Source organism: Salvia splendens, chromosome 1 (assembly GCF_004379255.2).
Source record: "Salvia splendens isolate huo1 chromosome 1, SspV2, whole genome shotgun sequence".
NCBI lineage: Eukaryota > Viridiplantae > Streptophyta > Magnoliopsida > Lamiales > Lamiaceae > Salvia > Salvia splendens.
The window spans coordinates 12,517,310-12,535,599 of record NC_056032.1 but is presented as its reverse complement, the minus strand read 5'-3'; the positions used below and the strand labels follow the sequence as shown (position 1 = coordinate 12,535,599).

At 41.4% G+C, this 18,290-nt stretch overlaps 1 protein-coding gene, 1 non-coding gene and 1 pseudogene across 2 annotated transcripts; 1 reads left to right on the top strand and 2 right to left on the bottom strand.

Annotated features, from left to right (window-relative positions):
- Nucleotides 1-5,542: 5,542 nt before the first annotated feature.
- LOC121796890 lies at nucleotides 5,543-8,042 on the bottom strand. Its single transcript, XM_042195676.1, has 3 exons — nucleotides 6,659-8,042; nucleotides 6,261-6,430; nucleotides 5,543-5,662 (listed from the first exon to the last, which is right to left on the bottom strand). The coding sequence occupies exons 1-3, from the start codon at nucleotides 8,040-8,042 to the stop codon at nucleotides 5,543-5,545; spliced, it is 1,674 nt and encodes a 557-aa protein (XP_042051610.1).
- A 4,181-nt stretch (nucleotides 8,043-12,223) lies between these two features.
- Nucleotides 12,224-17,491, top strand: LOC121796826 (annotated as a pseudogene).
- Nucleotides 17,492-17,696: 205 nt separating this feature from the next.
- On the bottom strand, nucleotides 17,697-17,781 carry TRNAY-GUA. The gene is given in 2 exon segments: nucleotides 17,697-17,732; nucleotides 17,745-17,781. It is a non-coding gene; the product is annotated as a tRNA-Tyr (tRNA).
- Nucleotides 17,782-18,290: the final 509 nt, after the last annotated feature.

Here is an 18,290-nt window from a genome sequence, read left to right as displayed (position 1 = left end):
CAACTATGCTATCTACTATGCGACGGAGGGAGTACCATTTTTTTTACCATCAATATAATTACACTCTAATTTCAGAAATGTCCCATAGTACTTTTAAAATCCAGGAACTAAATTTGTCCGAAACCTAAAAAAATAAGGACTGTTTATTTATTACACTCTAATTTTTAACACAAGGAGTAAATAACCAAGAAAGTACTTAAGAAACTTTTTCTCCCAAAAATTATTGTTCTTATACACTAGCAACTTTTTTTCTTTCCACGTGGCACGGAAAGAGAGAGATTAGAGCATCCACAATGGTCTAGGACCTCCCATAGCCCTCACATATCCTTCACACTGCCACATCATCAGCACTAAAATTCTCCTGCCACATCAGCTTGCCACATCAACTGGACATCAAATAACCCTCACATAGCCTTCCCACTACCTATCCACATCACTAATAACAATTATATAATTTAATTTACAATCGTATCAACATACGGAATTTAATTTACGAGACAAATACGAGAAATTCGAATAATACTATTAAAATTTTAAAAAAAACCTTAAAAAGTACAATTAAAAAAGTAAAAAAAATCACTCCTCGCCCCCGTCCTCATCTCCGTCGTCGCCCAGCCCTTTTCACCGTCGTCGCCGCCTCTTACCGACAACCAAGTCGAAATTTCTGTATCGTTAAACCCCTATCTTAAACCCTCTTTCTTGCTCAACAATTCTCTGCAATAGAGTCAAAAACCGTCTCCTCAATTCGCTGGCTCTAAGCGCTCTAGCCTCTAGTTTTCCATGTCGAAATCACTGCATCTTAACGCAGCGAACCCAAAGCTATGGGTGGTGATCGGCGTCGGCGTTGTGATACGATCCCATATCTTAGGAAATCACAATTATTTAGTTATCTTTTATTTCACCAAATCTTTTCCATATCTTAGTTTTCTTATTTAATAAGTTAGGGTAGTATTCTACTATTATAAATAGGAGAGTTTGTTATCATATTTAAGCATCCAACAATGAATCAATGAATATTATTATCTTGACCAAATGCCCCGAGTTATGCTTTGAATCCGTGATTCCCTACACTACCTGCTGCCCGACGGAAGGTCTCCGCACACAGCCGGAACGTATATCTGATCTGTAGCCGTTGCCCGACGGGTTGGAACCCGCGCACAGTGACTCAACTTATTTTAACACAAGAAATTCCCGCAAGTGTACGGGGCTAGTGTAGCACAAAGTAAGCAAGAGTATCGTATCCCACAGAGACAAAATGTGAAAACTCAAGTACCACGGACCGATTTTAACTACTATCTAGACGATTCAAAGGTTTGGTTTTTGATTTTTAAAAACAATTAAACATAAACAAATTAAAATCACGCAACAATTGAAAGGTTTCAAATAAGAGAAAGAAGTAGAGCTTTAGATCCAACTACAACGAACACAAAGTGAACAATTCAACAACTTCGATTACCCAATTGAAGTCTCTAGGATTACTAGGAAAGCCGCTAGTCTAGGCTAAACCCTCTCTCGAGTGCACCCAACCCGTTGATTAACCATTAATATTGAAGTCTCCTTCTAATACTTCACAATTAACTCCTTAAAACAAAAGGCTCAAGCCCTCACTCTAGAATCCCTTCTCTCGAATGCAAATTATCTAGGTGTTGTTCATTCTTTTATCAATCCTAATTAGGTATCTCTCGATTACTCAAAACTAGGTTAACAAACTCAATTGGTAGCTAAGCAATTGAATTGAAAGAGCACAAGAATGAAACAAAGAAATCACAAGAGCATAGGTAATCAAAAGTCCTTAAATTAATCAAAAGCGTTCATTGTAGTCTTCTCTAAAACTCTACAAGGGATTTAGCTACTCATATTCAATGCAAATTCACAAGATAAATCCATGGAAAGTGAACTAAACATAAGAAAACTAATAAAGATACTCCCAAAGGTGGATTGAGTGGGCAAATCGTCTTCGTCTTCAACCTTCTTGATGAATCGGACTCTTTGTCGCTTTAATCTGCTCTCCAATGTGAAAACTGCTCTTGGGGGCGTGTCTGCTGTCCTGGGCACGAAAACCTAGCTCCCCTTTTATACCCGGGGCGGAAATAATAGCAATTGACTCTCGCAGAACACATCGCCCGGTCGGGCGATTTTAAGTCGTCTAAACGCCCGGTCGGGCGATCTCTCGATGGCCCTGATTTCTTCACATCGCCCGGTCGGGCGATTCTTCCGAGGGATAACGCCCGGTCGGGCAAACTTTCTGTATTCGTTTCTTCTTTACACAAACGCCCGACCGGGCATTTCTCTTGTACACGAACGCCCGGTCGGGCACTTCTTCTGTAATCTAGCTTCAAGCTCGTTTTCAAGTAATTTTCACCTGTTTTATCCCCAAACACTAGACAAACTCATCAAAACACTTAAGTAGTGGATAATGGATGCAAACTCGAGTAATATGCTACAAAACATTGAAGTATTCACGTTAAACATCCAAAATACTTGCTATACTACGAGTTTATCAACTCCCCCAAACTTAAACACTTGTTTGTTCTCAAATAAGAAGTAGAAAACAGAGAATTAGAACTCGTGTAAGTATGTTGGATTGTCATCATTGCCTCAGTAAAAGAAAACAGAATCATCATGTATCAATAACTTCGCATACCAGTAAACCAAAATGAACATTGCTTCAAGCTACTAGCACGTATTCCACTTTGTCAATTTGCCCTCACAGGATTCATATAATGTGATTTTTTTTTCTTTATTTTCTTCTCACTCTCAAAGTGTATAGGTATAGTATGAACCTCTCAAATCAATCAAAAATGTATAGCTTACCATAAGCTTGCTCGAAGTCTAGACTCTCCTCTACTATGTTGTGACTACAGATTTAGGATCCGAAAGGTCTTTTCCAAGGTTGTAATGTAGGGCTCTTTGGTTAGGTGAGGAAAATTTGGCCAAAGTGACTATAATCCCGAAGTGAAACTACGATTACTTCACCCTTGTGCACTGCAATCCTTAGCTAGTCATAGGCTTTGCCTAGACTCTTCTCAACTCCCAATTTCCCTTTTTTTTTCGAACAACGCTTATTCAATTTCAAAAACTAACCCAGTTTTCGCTTTTTTTTTCCTTCTTCATCTTTGTTTTGTATTCTTTTTTTTCTCTTTTTCTTTTTTTTTCATGCTTTGCATGTCATTCTCTCATTTCTTTTTCTTACAAACTCCTCCTTTTTCCCTATTTCACTTGACACTAAGGGAACCCAACCCAAATTATTAGCTATCAAAGAAAAGGCTTTTAGGCTCAAAGTTGGCTAACAAGGGATTATAATTTACAATTAGGATTAAGATTAAGATAAGGGTAGAAGGGATGGCCTGACGTCATCTCCTATTTCTATAATCACTATGTAGATTCAAGGAGACCGCGAGCAAGTTCTAGAAACATATGACATAGTTGATGAAAAATCACACATTTTTGGAAAAAGATATATGCTCAATCCTCACATGGTATTTTTCGGCAAAAGACAAAGCAACGAGCAATTCACTCTAGGCAAATCACAAAGAGGAAATACAAGTTACTTAGCTATATCAACAAGTTTTCACAAACATTTTAAGCCAATTCTCATCATAGGCAACTCATTCAACAAACATACTCAATTCATCTCCAAATGTCTCTCACTCCCCATTCACGTTCACCAACTTTCTTCCCAAATCTATCATCCTACCCAAGGGAGATTATTCAACACAAAAGGAAACAAGAAAAACAAACCTAAAAAGAAAACAAAGACACAAACACAAGTGGAACAAGGAAACAAAACCACATAAGTTTACATGCCCACATATCATCATCAAATATCATCAAAAGAATAGGGGTACAGGCCGGGGTATCATCAAATAAAGAGGGAGAGAGGTAAAAGAGGGAATCCACTAGACACCCCCCCCAAACTTATTCCAAGCAAAGCTAGGATAAGTTTGAAAGAGAGTGGATCTCCCATGGACCTTCACTGCGGAGGAGGAGGCGGATGCTGCCACTGGCCACGGAATTCATCGAATCGGGCATTGATGTTGGCCCATTGTGCATTGTTGAAATCAGTGAATTGGGTCCAGTTGGTGTCGAACTGGTCCCATCGCGCTTCATTCTGGACCCAATATTCCTGCTGACGCAGCTCCATCCGTGTCAACCTCTCATTGATCGAGCCGTAGTCCTCCTCTTCTCGCTCTTGTCGGCTTCGTGTCCTCTGAGTGCTTGTCCCGGCTTCATCTCCCCCTTGGTGGGTCGGTTGTTCTTCACCTCCCTCCTCATTTTCTTCTTCATTTTGCTCGACCCCCATCTCGATCGCGGGAAAATCCATGTGGGGCGCTTCATCAACACTCGAGCTCGGGCTTACATCCCTAAATTGTAAGTTCCGCGGATTCAACGCCGTGGCTTGTTCGTGGACCGCAGCCTTCATCTTCCAGTTTTCTTTGCGGAAAGGACCGTTCACATAGGTGTTGACGGTGTCCGGGAGGGGGTAATGATCTGCTGCCCTCTGTATCAAATATATCTGCCCTCGTTGGTCCACTCCGACCAGCCTTGTTCTTCTCAGAAAGCTGAAGTCCATCAAGTTGTCACCAATGTCGGCGACCAAGCCCCTCGTCGACACTCCCAGATGGAGTGCAATAGCTGACACAACCGCACCGACACAGAGTGTGCCGGTTTTCTTCTTCGAAGCCCTCTCAAGATGTTTGATCATGAAGTGGCCCAAATTCAAGGGAGTCTCCTTGTGCAAAATAGTCCATAACAGGAAGAGCTCGTCTCTCTGCACGCTCCCATGCTCATGACGAGCGAAGGGGTAACATACACACGCCTTCTGGAGTAAGCGCAAGGCTGGGTTCCTAATGAGAGAACCCTTTGCCCTGTTGGCGGCGAAGTTGTCATCAATGGTAGTGATGGCCTTCCAGAAGTCATTCGCATTGTGACTGAAGCTAAACGGCTCTCTATACACCTCCCCTGAAAATCCAAAGATCTCCTTGAATTGTGCCATCGTCACTGTGTACTCAGCATTCCTCATACGAAACTTGATGGCAACTATCTCCCTCCTGTTCATGATTACCTCAAGGGTAGATAAGAACTCCAGTGTAAGCCTCTGATAGGCGGGGTTCCTCTGTGCCATGAAGAGCCCATTTAGTTTCCCTTCTTCACATAGCTCATTGAAGCACTGCTCAATGCCCAACCGTCGGATTGTGATAGGGCATGGATATCTAGCTACCCGGTAGGGTAGTTGTGAGAGTACGGCCCATTTCTTCTTCTCTGCGGCATTCAAATTAACTCCAGAGTGGCTGGGTGCCATCGTTCACTACCTAAAAATTGAAAGTATTAGATCAATTCGACAAGAAACCAACAAGTTGCATTAATGAAGACACTCTCCCCCAAACATACTCTATGCTAAAAGAACTTCTCATTCACACATTTATCAAGACTAGAATCAACCCCCCATTGTGTCACACAATGTCTCTTCCACAACAATAAACCTCAATCACGCTTAACTCAAACATTCCACCAACATGCATCGCTATAACTGACATTGCATCTATGTAGACATCAACAAATCAAAGCATGCTAGTTCCCCACACTCAATAACCACAAGCCCATTAAGGAAATTGCACAATTCATACTCAAAGCAACCATTCAAACCAAATTCATCCTCTAACTAGCAATTAGTCAAGAAATCTCCAAATAACGAAAAACATGCTAGTTTCCAACCATCGATTCACCAATAATCATCTAAACACCGAGCATAAGCAAGAGAAGAATGAAAAATCATACCTTTCAGGCTTAGAGTGATAGAAAACGGATTTCTCCCCTTTTTGCTTGTTCTTGAGTGAATCAACCGATTAATCGGTTCAACCCTTGAATTAGATGGATTGGGAGGATGGTGTGTTTTGTGTGTTTTAAGTGGAACAGGAAAATAGGCTTTGATGGGTGAAAAGCGGACAAAAACTGGAGAAATGGCGAAATGGACTCGGAGTCCAGAAAGTTTGCCCGACCGGGCGAATTCTCCCAGAAACATCGCCCGACCGGGCGTTTCCAAAAATCGAGATTACCCAGAAACATCGCCCGACCGGGCGTCTGTGAATGACGAATCGCCCGACCGGGCGTTTTTGCAGGTGTCGAAATTCCAGAAAATGTGCCCGACCGGGCGTTTTGCAAAGTGCAAATCGCCCGACCGGGCGATTTCTTCGCGAGATTTAAAGAATCCTCAATAATTTATCCAATTCGGAGTTTGAGAGGGATGCTGATACAATTACCGGAAGGGTGTCATTTTCTCCCAAAAATGCATACTGCAAATGTGGAGGTAGTGGTTTCAACTCCTCTTTCATGTCTCTCTCTTCCTTCTTGTCATCTTCTTCTTCATCCCTAAGAGGTAAGAACTGTTGACGGCGTGATCTGGGGATCTCCTTGCCTGAATCCAGAGCACCTACAAACTCAATTAATTCGAGGTTAGTATTCAACAACTCAGGAAGATGGGAAGAATAAATTGAATTAAAAATACTCCCTTCTAGTTGATCTTGTGAGGAGTTGATGTAGGCCATCATCCTAACACACTCATCCACCACGGTCACTACATTGCAATGCTGCAAGCTTCCCCCTGTGTCTGCATCATGCCTCTTCAAGGCCTCATAGAGAGAAAAGGTCACACTTTAACCATTGAAACGAAATGTGAGCTCTCCATTATCAACATCGATCAAGGCCTTCCCCGTGGCTAGGAAAGGTCTTCCTAAAATGAGAGGTACAACTCTATCCTCCTCCATGTCCAATATCACAAAATCAGCTGGGAAAACAAACTCATTCACCTTCACCAATATATCCTCCGCAATACCCATTGGATAGGACACAGATCTATTAGCCATCTGCAGCGTGATAGTGGTGGGCTTCAAAGGACCAATCTTCATCTTGTTATATAAGGACAATGGCATGAGGTTGATGCTTGCTCCAAGGTCACATAGGGCATTCCCCACAAAACAATCTCCAATAGTGCACTCAATAGTAAAGCTCCCTGGATCCTTCATCTTGGCCGGAAGCTTCCTTTGCAAAATTGCACTACAATTTTCCGTCAAATTGACGGTCTCATGTTGTCCCCATTTCTTCTTCTTGGAGACCGCATCCTTGAGAAATTTAACATACCCAGGCATTTGCTGAAGTGCCTCAATAAGTGGGATGTTAATTTGTACTTTCTTGAAGATGTCCCAGAATCTGGAGAACTGTTCATCGTTCTTCTTCTTTTGCAACACTTGGGGAAATGGTACTCTAACCTCTGATGGTTTGACTGGTGTACCCACCTCGAGTTGAACTACGGGCGGTGATGTTTTAGGTTCCTCCGCTTCTACTTCTTCCAATAGTACACTCTCGGGCTCAACTGTAGGCTTTGGTGGGATTTCTGGCATAGAAGGACCCTCATAACTCTTCCCGCTCCTCAAATGAATTGCCTTGCAATCTTTGGGGTTTACTTTTGGTTGTCCTGGGAACTGCCCTGGCGTATGCTGACTGCTCACAGCTTGAGCAATCTGACTCATTTGCGTCTCTAGGCTCTTCATATGCACTGACATGTTGTGCATATCATTCTCAACCTTCTCTAGCCTTTGATTGGAATGCTCCATGTTCTTGTGTGACTGTAACATGAATGCACTCAGTATATCTTCTGTACTTTTCTTCTGCGGCTCAGTGATCATCCCTTGGGAAACTGTGAACCCCGGTGGTGGCTGAAGGGCATTGTTGGGGTTCCCATACGATAGGTTAGGATGCGCCTTGTTCCCAAAATGGTTGTAACCTCCACCCCCTTGATTGGGGCGGGAGTTGTTATAGTATCTATTTCCCCCTTGGTGTATGTAGTTAACATCCTCTACACCCTCTTGCTGCTCCTGCACAACCGGTCCCATCCCCATGAGATCTATCTTCTTGTGGAGGAGTTCCATCTGTTTGAACATGTTGTCCATATGGCTGCTCTCTGCGGCGGAGGCTACCCTGTGTACTCTGCTCCTCTCGTTGTTCCAGCCTTCATCATTAGATGTCACTCTCTCAATTACTTCCATGGCCTCTGCTTCTCCTTTCTTCAGCAATGATCCTCCTGCGCTCAAATTTAGTTCACGCTTTGCTTCAGGCAGACACCCCCTATAGAATGCTAGGACTTGATGCGTCTAGTTCAGCCCATGATTGGGGCATCTCTTCATCAGCCCCTTGAATCTTTCCCAAGCTCCTCGGATACTCTCTTGGGGAGTCATCTCAAACGAAATAATCTCAAACTGCCTCTTCAATGCCTCACTCGGTGGGTAGTATTTTTCTAAGAACTTCTCAACCATGGCATCCCACGTGCGAATGGAGTTAGGCTCCATACTGTCCAGCCAATCCTTGGCATCATCCTCCAGAGAAAAAGGGAACACCCTTAATCTGATCTGCTCATCTGTGACTCCATTTATCTTCGTCGTGTTGCAGATCTGGATGAATTTAGTGAGATGCTTGTTAGGATCCTCTGTGGGTCGGCCTCTAAAAGCATTGTTTTCAGCCATCTGAAGTAGTCCTCTCCTGAGTTCAAACGTGTTGGCATTAACATTGTTGCCAACGGGTGGGTTTGCCACCCCATGATAGGCATACATGTTCTGGACAGGTACCACGTTTTGCCTTTGATTTAACTGCCTTTGCAGGTCTTCGAGCTGTTGTTGAAGCTGAGCATTCGTTGGAGGAGGTGGTGGAACATCATTCCCCTCTACGTTCTCCATCAGAATAGGAGAATGTGGCTCAAACTGAATAGGGGAGTGGACTGGTGACGGAGTAGGTGACGGTGATTCTTGAACTGGTGAAGGTGATCGTCTTTGGACCGGAGAAGAGACTCGGATCCTTTGATTTAGCCTTCTCAAAGCGTTTCTCCTTCTGTTGGATGCTTCGATCTCAAGATCGATAGGCTCTAAAGGTAAACCCCTAGAGCGTGTGTGCATACAACCTGAAACAAGAAAACCTTAAAAAGTACAATTAAAAAAGTAAAAAAAATCACTCCTCGCCCCCGTCCTCATCTCCGTCGTCGCCCAGCCCTTTTCACCGTCGTCGCCGCCTCTTACCGACAACCAAGTCGAAATTTCTGTATCGTTAAACCCCTATCTTAAACCCTCTTTCTTGCTCAACAATTCTCTGCAATAGAGTCAAAAACCGTCTCCTCAATTCGCTGGCTCTAAGAGCTCTAGCCTCTAGTTTTCCATGTCGAAATCACTGCATCTTAACGCAGCGAACCCAAAGCTATGGGTGGTGATCGGCGTCGGCGTTGTGATACGATCCCATATCTTAGGAAATCACAATTATTTAGTTATCTTTTATTTCACCAAATCTTTTCCATATCTTAGTTTTCTTATTTAATAAGTTAGGGTAGTATTCTACTATTATAAATAGGAGAGTTTGTTATCATATTTAAGCATCCAACAATGAATCAATGAATATTATTATCTTGACCAAATGCCCCGAGTTATGCTTTGAATCCGTGATTCCCTACACTACCTGCTGCCCGACGGAAGGTCTCCGCACACAGCCGGAACGTATATCTGATCTGTAGCCGTTGCCCGACGGGTTGGAACCCGCGCACAGTGACTCAACTTATTTTAACACAAGAAATTCCCGCAAGTGTACGGGGCTAGTGTAGCACAAAGTAAGCAAGAGTATCGTATCCCACAGAGACAAAATGTGAAAACTCAAGTACCACGGACCGATTTTAACTACTATCTAGACGATTCAAAGGTTTGGTTTTTGATTTTTAAAAACAATTAAACATAAACAAATTAAAATCACGCAACAATTGAAAGGTTTCAAATAAGAGAAAGAAGTAGAGCTTTAGATCCAACTACAACGAACACAAAGTGAACAATTCAACAACTTCGATTACCCAATTGAAGTCTCTAGGATTACTAGGAAAGCCGCTAGTCTAGGCTAAACCCTCTCTCGAGTGCACCCAACCCGTTGATTAACCATTAATATTGAAGTCTCCTTCTAATACTTCACAATTAACTCCTTAAAACAAAAGGCTCAAGCCCTCACTCTAGAATCCCTTCTCTCGAATGCAAATTATCTAGGTGTTGTTCATTCTTTTATCAATCCTAATTAGGTATCTCTCGATTACTCAAAACTAGGTTAACAAACTCAATTGGTAGCTAAGCAATTGAATTGAAAGAGCACAAGAATGAAACAAAGAAATCACAAGAGCATAGGTAATCAAAAGTCCTTAAATTAATCAAAAGCGTTCATTGTAGTCTTCTCTAAAACTCTACAAGGGATTTAGCTACTCATATTCAATGCAAATTCACAAGATAAATCCATGGAAAGTGAACTAAACATAAGAAAACTAATAAAGATACTCCCAAAGGTGGATTGAGTGGGCAAATCGTCTTCGTCTTCAACCTTCTTGATGAATCGGACTCTTTGTCGCTTTAATCTGCTCTCCAATGTGAAAACTGCTCTTGGGGGCGTGTCTGCTGTCCTGGGCACGAAAACCTAGCTCCCCTTTTATACCCGGGGCGGAAATAATAGCAATTGACTCTCGCAGAACACATCGCCCGGTCGGGCGATTTTAAGTCGTCTAAACGCCCGGTCGGGCGATCTCTCGATGGCCCTGATTTCTTCACATCGCCCGGTCGGGCGATTCTTCCGAGGGATAACGCCCGGTCGGGCAAACTTTCTGTATTCGTTTCTTCTTTACACAAACGCCCGACCGGGCGTTTCTCTTGTACACGAACGCCCGATCGGGCACTTCTTCTGTAATCTAGCTTCAAGCTCGTTTTCAAGTAATTTTCACCTGTTTTATCCCCAAACACTAGACAAACTCATCAAAACACTTAAGTAGTGGATAATGGATGCAAACTCGAGTAATATGCTACAAAACATTGAAGTATTCACGTTAAACATCCAAAATACTTGCTATACTACGAGTTTATCACACAGCCGCCCAGATCTTTATCTCTGCCGACCCTCACGGGCGTCGGATTATCTTTATCTCGATATTGTCCGTTTTATCGGATCGTTAGGGATTTAGGTCCTTAACAACTGGTGCTTTCATCCAGTACTCATGAGACGATACAACAACAACGGTAGGCAAGGTTGGGGCGCAGACCGACCCGACTACTTTCCGAATGGCTCGTCGCGCCGTGATAACGCGATTGGCCGCCGAGACAACATTGGTTTTAACCGACAGCAGCCCGACGAGGAGGACCGTGAGGGTCGCCCAACGGAGGATGCGGACCACAATGATTCCGTGGGTTATAAATTGGATCGCTTGTTAGATAGACTCGACGGATGGGATTCTTGGAGGGAGGAAATGGATCGCCGGTTCGATAATCTTGAACCAAACCCCTACCGCGGGTATGATCAACGAACAGGGTATGACGACGACGATTCTAATGGTGACGGGGCACGACGGAGACGTAATTGGGAGATGGGGCCTCGCCCCAGAAACCCTAATTTTGGCACGCGTGACAACCCGCAGAGAGATCGATATCGTCGCGAGGGGAGAAATCACATGGGTTCATGTTGGGGCCCACCAAGATATCCACAACATCGTCAACAAATAGGCGGGTATGATCAGCAGTTTAGTCGGCCAGCCACTTGTTACGACCCACCACTGTCGTGGCAGCCCTCTTGTTGGGAACCATCGTGAGGATATTCGGATTATGATCAGCCACCACTGGGTCCGCCTAGTCGTTGGGATCCGCCCGACTATCGCTGGCCGCAGACCTTGCAGCCTACGAAGTATGACCGACTGCTGAGTCACCGCACAGCTCCGTTGTCTGCCGTTGCCACGCACCCGCCTCAACAGTCCAGCAGGTTTATTGATTCGGGGAAGCAGCGTGGTCTGCCCAATATTCTAGTTGAGGATGTTCACAACAACACCGCTCACAATGGGGACGCTAATCCTGATGCTGATGTTCTAATCGACGAGTCCCTAGAAGAGATCGTCAAGACCGGCAATACGCCGCGGCAAGTGCTCGTCGGGGCATATGATGAGAAGATTGATGATCTTAGTGTTCCAACACATAAGGAATTGGAGATGAGAAAAGATACAGAGACTTTGCTAGAGAAAGAAAATAAAGCCGACGCCCTTCGATCTAGTATAGAGCCGAAAGAGAAAGATTTTAGTGTGTTGATGGAGAAGCCGAGCGAGAGAGAGAGCATGGAGAATTAGAGCCTTGTTAATGACATCCGGGCTGGATTTGATATGAAAAACCAGGACAATCAAGAGGTAATGGAGGAGAAGCGAAGGTTGTGTGAGGATGAGCTTAAATTAAACGCGAAAGAATTGGGTAAGACAGGGGATGCTCACTCTGGTTCGCATACACTTGCTTGTGTCTATGTGGATTTGAATGTCGGTGATGTTCCAAGTATGAATCATCGATCAACATCGCTCGACACCGATGCAAGGTTGATCCCTCCGCGCAATTACACGCCATGGTTGAGCATTGTTGGAGGTGTGAACAGGTTTTTCATTTTGGCACGGAATTTTGGCAGCCACATTAAGTCTCCTTGGTTGATTTTTTATGGAAGTGATCGAGGGATACATTCAACTATTCAGTATGTGTTTGATCCAGGAGGAGACGCATCACCAAAGCTTTTGCTTACGGCTATCGTCGTTGCTTCGTAGTTTCCACCTTGAGGACAAGACGGATTTCAACCGTGGGGGAGTTGATACGATCCCATATCTTAGGAAATCACAATTATTTAGTTATCTTTTATTTCACCAAATCTTTTCCATATCTTAGTTTTCTTATTCAATAAGTTAGGGTAGTATTCTACTATTATAAATAGGAGAGCTTGTTATCATATTTAAGCATCCAACAATGAATCAATGAATATTATTATTTTGACCAAATGCCCCAAGTTATGCTTTGAATCCGTAATTCCCTACGCTACCTGCTACCCGACGGAAGGTCTCCGCGCATAGCCGGAACGTATATCTGATCGGTAGCCGTTGCCCGACGGATTGGAACCCGCGCACAGCCGCCTAGATCTTTATCTCCACCGACCCTCACGGGCGTCGGATTATCTTTATCTCGTTATTGTCCGTTTTATCGGATCGTTAGGGATTTAGGTCCTTAACACGTTGCCGGAGTATTAATCCTCACGGAGGTCCAACGACGTCGCCTCAAAGCCAAGAGCTCCGTCAAAGAAGATTTTGGAGCGTTTGTCGATAGGTTTCAGCTCCTTCCATTTCCTCATCTTCCGACGCCCGCTGCTCCCCTCTCGCTCTCTGGTCTTACATTCGCGATCAATGACAAGTACAGTATATTACTATCATCAATTCTTCCTACATAATCTGCTCTGTTTTCATATTCCAATTAATAAATGCTTGATTGATGCTCATGCAAAATCTAGCTCATCATAAAGCAATTAAGTGCTTTTAGTGCAAATTATGTTGTACAAAACTCTTAACTCTTCTTTCATGTGGAATCCTGGACTTGTTTTTATTGTGTAGTATCGATGTTAAAGGCTATGTGACTGGTCATGGAAGTGCTGACTGGAAGAGGATGCAAGCAGCCGCGGAAAAAACAGCATTGGTTGTAACAACAATGCTAAGAAATGGGGCTACTTGTGTGGGCAAGACAGTCATGGGCGAACTTGGTTTTGGGTATTAGCTTTTTACCTGACTTTTATGCTTCTTTTGATATCTGATTCAATTTCAGATGAGATGTTGAAAAACCAAATGCCAATGAATGTGCTTGTTTCATACGGTATGCTTCAATTATTGTATAAGCCAATAATTAATTATTGCTGTTGGATAATGATTAAAGGCTATTAGGGGAAAATACAAGTTATGGAATCCCAGTAAATCCTCAATATCCTTGTCATTTTCCTGGTGGCTCTGCAAGTGGTTCAGCAGCGGCTGTTGCAGCCCGCATAGTAGATTTTTCTCTGGGTACATTCTTTTATTTCCTTCAATTTACATCATTTATATCACCAAGTCTTTTGTTTTTTGACTCTTAGAATATATCTACATGTGTGCCTCTCTGTGTGTGTATAAGAACCACGTTGTTGATGAGCTACTTATTGTGTTATTGGAATTTTGGACATCACATTGTCTCCATTTTCTGCATAACTGCAGAGACTTATGTCCACTTAAATAAGTACTGCTATGGTTTATATTTTAAAAATATGTAATTTGTTGTAGGTACTGATACAACTGGTTGCATAAGGATTCCAGCATCATTTTGTGGCATTATCGGATTCAGGCCCTCTCATGGTACTGTATCTACAATTGGGGTGTCACCAAATTCTCAAAACTTAGACACTATCGGTGGTCACCCTGCTATGATTAGAAAACTGTCATTTATATCATTGGTTGCAGTTTCTGTTTGAATCATTGTTCTCCTCATTCATGATTACTTTGTGGGGATGGATTTAATAATTATATGTTGATCTTCTATATAACAACATGATAATGTTAGCAACTCTGTTCATGAATATTTATAATAATAGCATCGCTGCTTCAGGATGCTTGGCATCTGATCCACTGGTTTTGCATCGCTTGGGACATGCTCTACTTCAATTAAGTCCACTGGAGCCTAAGAGGACAAGAAGCATATTAATAGCTGATGATCTGTCCAGCTTTCTAAGGTCCCTTTGCAGAAGGCTGTTTATGTTATTAGCAAAACAGTAGAGACGTTATCTGGATGTGAGTTCCATTTTTTGCAATTATCTACTCTGGAGCTTCTTCCTTAACAAATTTAAGACAGAATATTTTGGTGAAGTTTTAAATATCATTATTAGTATTTCCCTTTGAAATTATAGACTTTTACATAATTAATAATCAAAGTTGAAGTAGCTATACTTTCTTTTATGTTAACTTTTGCAGACCAGGCACCTAAGCATATTAATTTCGGGCAGTACATCGCTTCACATGTTCCAAGCCTAAATATTTTCTCTGAGGATTCGGCAGGGCTGCAAAATGGAATATCCACTTTGAGAGCACTGTCTTCTGTAATGCTTTTACTACAGAGGTATTGCTAAATGCATGATTTTTTTTTTCAAAGTCAATCTGACTATGATATCTCAATCCACCTGCCAGAAAATGCTCATAGCTTATAATTATGTCACTTTTATCTGCAGCTTATTTAGCAAAATTCTTTTTATCTTCTAAAGAAGGCTGAGAAGGAAAAGTTCATTTTGTTAGGACACCGGATTGGCCTTAAATTCAGTTGCTGCATTACTTTTAGATTTTGTAGTTTAGTTTTTAAATCAGGCTTATTGTATTTCAGACATGAGTTCAAAACAAATCATGAAGATTGGATTAGATCAGTCAAACCAAAATTAGGCGCTGATGTCTCGCAACGTGTTTGGGGAGCAATAAATACAGTCCAGGAGAATGTCAAAGGTCTATATAAAGTCAGAATGGAAATCGGAGCAGCTTTAAAGAGCCTCTTAAAGGTAAAAACTACCATTTGCAAGCCAGGTGATTGCTTTTCCATCTTAGGAGTGATGGAGATATCTATGATTATTTTGGGCATATTTGAGTGCCATTGATGTATTGATGCTTTCTAGATTAATAATATAGTGAATACTGCGCGTTCATGTACATGATCCATGTTAGATTTTTGTTGATAATAGATGCTTGAAGTTGTAAAGTGCAAACAATTATGCCAATTTTGTTGTTTGAAGTTGTGTTTTATCTAACTGGTTTTTATTTGTATGCTCAACTTTTAAGGATGATAGGATATTAATAACTCCAACAGTAGCTGATCCTCCACCCAGGCTAAAAGGTCTGCGAGTAGAGTTCTACGACAGAATGTTTTCTTTGTTGAGTATTGCAAGTATGTCAGGAGGTTATCACTTATCAGGTAACTAATTTTCCAAGGTTTCAGATGCTAGTTGATGTTCCTATCTATCTAACCTTCCCAGATGACGTTTTTCTGGTTTATCTACCTGTCATTCTCTCTCCCACCTGACAATTTGGTCTATTTTGTTTTCTGATGTTCAGGTTACCATTCCATTTGGGACACATGATGATAGTCCGGTTTCTATATCATTTATTTCATCTCATGGAAGTGATAAATTCCTGCTTGATACTGTTTTGGACATGTATCCATCTATTCAAGATGTAGTAGGTACTATTTCTAGTTCCTTACCATTACCATATATTAATGGTAACGTGGATGCTCCTGAGCTTGTAAAAGAAAAGGTTCATTCTCTTAACTTACTTTTGTGTTTGATGCACCCAACTTCCAATTTTCTTCTTCTGCACCAGTCTTGTCTCTAATATATTTTGTCATAAATGATGCATGCTTATTATACTTAGATACATAACTTCCCTATTTCTCTTTTTTATCTATATGTCATTTGGAGATTATTTCCATGTTGCAGGGGAATGCTTCTTATAAAGGTAAGCAGTGGAATAAGGCTGCAAGTTACTATACACAGGCGATAGAACTGAACAAATCAAATGCAACATATTATTGCAACCGGGCAGCTGCCTTCTTGGAATTGGGATGGTGTGATTCTTCATGTTCTTGGTTTGTTGTAGTCTGCGTGATGTTATACTGTTGAATATATCTTCTAATACAGATAATTATGCAGTTTCCAAAAAGCTGAAGAGGATTGCAGCAAAGCAATTTCTCTGGATAAGAAGGTGAGAGCTAGATTTGTTATGCTTAGGACTTGAAAGTGTTATATATTGTAATTCTTCCACTTCTTAAATGTTGGCAGATGGGTCAATGTATGTGTCATTTTACGTTTGTCCATGTAAAATGCAGAATGTAAAGGCCTATCTAAGACGCGGAGCCGCTAGAGAATCACTGAGCTTACACAGAGAGGCTCTTCAAGGTTTGGCAACCGCTCATCAATCTTTGACATTTGCTGTACATGTTCACGGCATTCATTTCCTGGTTAAAGGTTCTGCTGTTCATTTGATGGCCTCTTGCATTCTTAATTTTATATCATTAGTTTTGTAATCCAAATACCTAGATCTCCATATATTAAACTGACTAAAGGATTAGAGCATAATTTTATTTTTAGCTGTTTCTTTATCTTTGTTTGTTGATGGTTAAACCGACAGATTTCAAGCACGGACTTGTTTTAGAGCCTCAGAATAAGGCTGCTGGTGAAGCTGAGAAGAGACTGATAAAATTGATCCGCTGAGGCTATAGAAGTTTTATCCGATTACTCGTGGGAATACTAGTGTTGATTCTTTCACGGAGGTCAAAGCGTATAAATTCTGATGAAGACTATACATCGGTTTAAGGTTTGAAAATTCTGATCGAGCATATATACGAATGGGGCTTGATTAGTTTATAAATTTTGGTCATTCCTGCAATTATTTTATTTCCATAGTTTTAAGTGGATTGATTAACTTTCTGTTTAACTGTCGATTTACAATGCTTTTTATGTTTAATGTATGCATAAATAAGAGAAGAAAATAGTTTGAGAGACAAATGTGTATATAATGTCAGCAGAAATGACAAAAGCAACCTATGTTTTCCTACAATATTCGTTATATCAATAGAAAGTTGAAACTTGTTGAGAAGGCATTATTTGTCCATCCATCTACGTCTTAAAGACAATGATCCATAAAAATACATTTACACACAATTAAACAAAAAATTGTGTAATTGACCTGCAAGAATGAACATGGAATTCATGAATTAAAAGATCTCCTACTTCTTCAAAAAATTGTTTAGTTGACATGCAGCAGAGCCTTTTCCCCTTTAGAACATAAAATGAGAAAAAAATCCGACCTGCCGGATTCGAACCAGCGACCTAAGGATTTCAGGCAACAACTACAGTCCTCCGCTCTACCAACTGAGCTAAGGTCGGATGGTGTTTAGATTTCAATACAATAAATATACAAACAAAATCAAACAACTCAAGGGGAGCAGCCAGCTGCAAGCGGATCCATACGCCAAGGCCAAACAAACTAAAAAAGTCAATTACTACTACTACTACTACTATTATTATAATTCCAGTGCAAATAAAATGCCAAAACTGCAAAATAAGTTATTTACGCATGAATTGACTTTAATTAGGTTACAATATATCTCTTGTCTCCTGTTAATACAATCGTTTAATGATAGGCTTTGGCTCTGGCAGTATGTATCCACATGACCATGGAAACAAGGGATACATCATGTAGTTGTACCTCAAATTTTTTATAGTGTTGGATTTGAATGCACATGATTCCTTCAAGGTATTTGTTGGCAAGCGGGATAATGGAATACACATGATCAATCATTTACATTGGAACCGAAAATGTGGAGTAATAACTAATGCAATGCAAAATTGGCTTATAAATATTCTCTTTACTTCGAATATTAATGATTTTACAT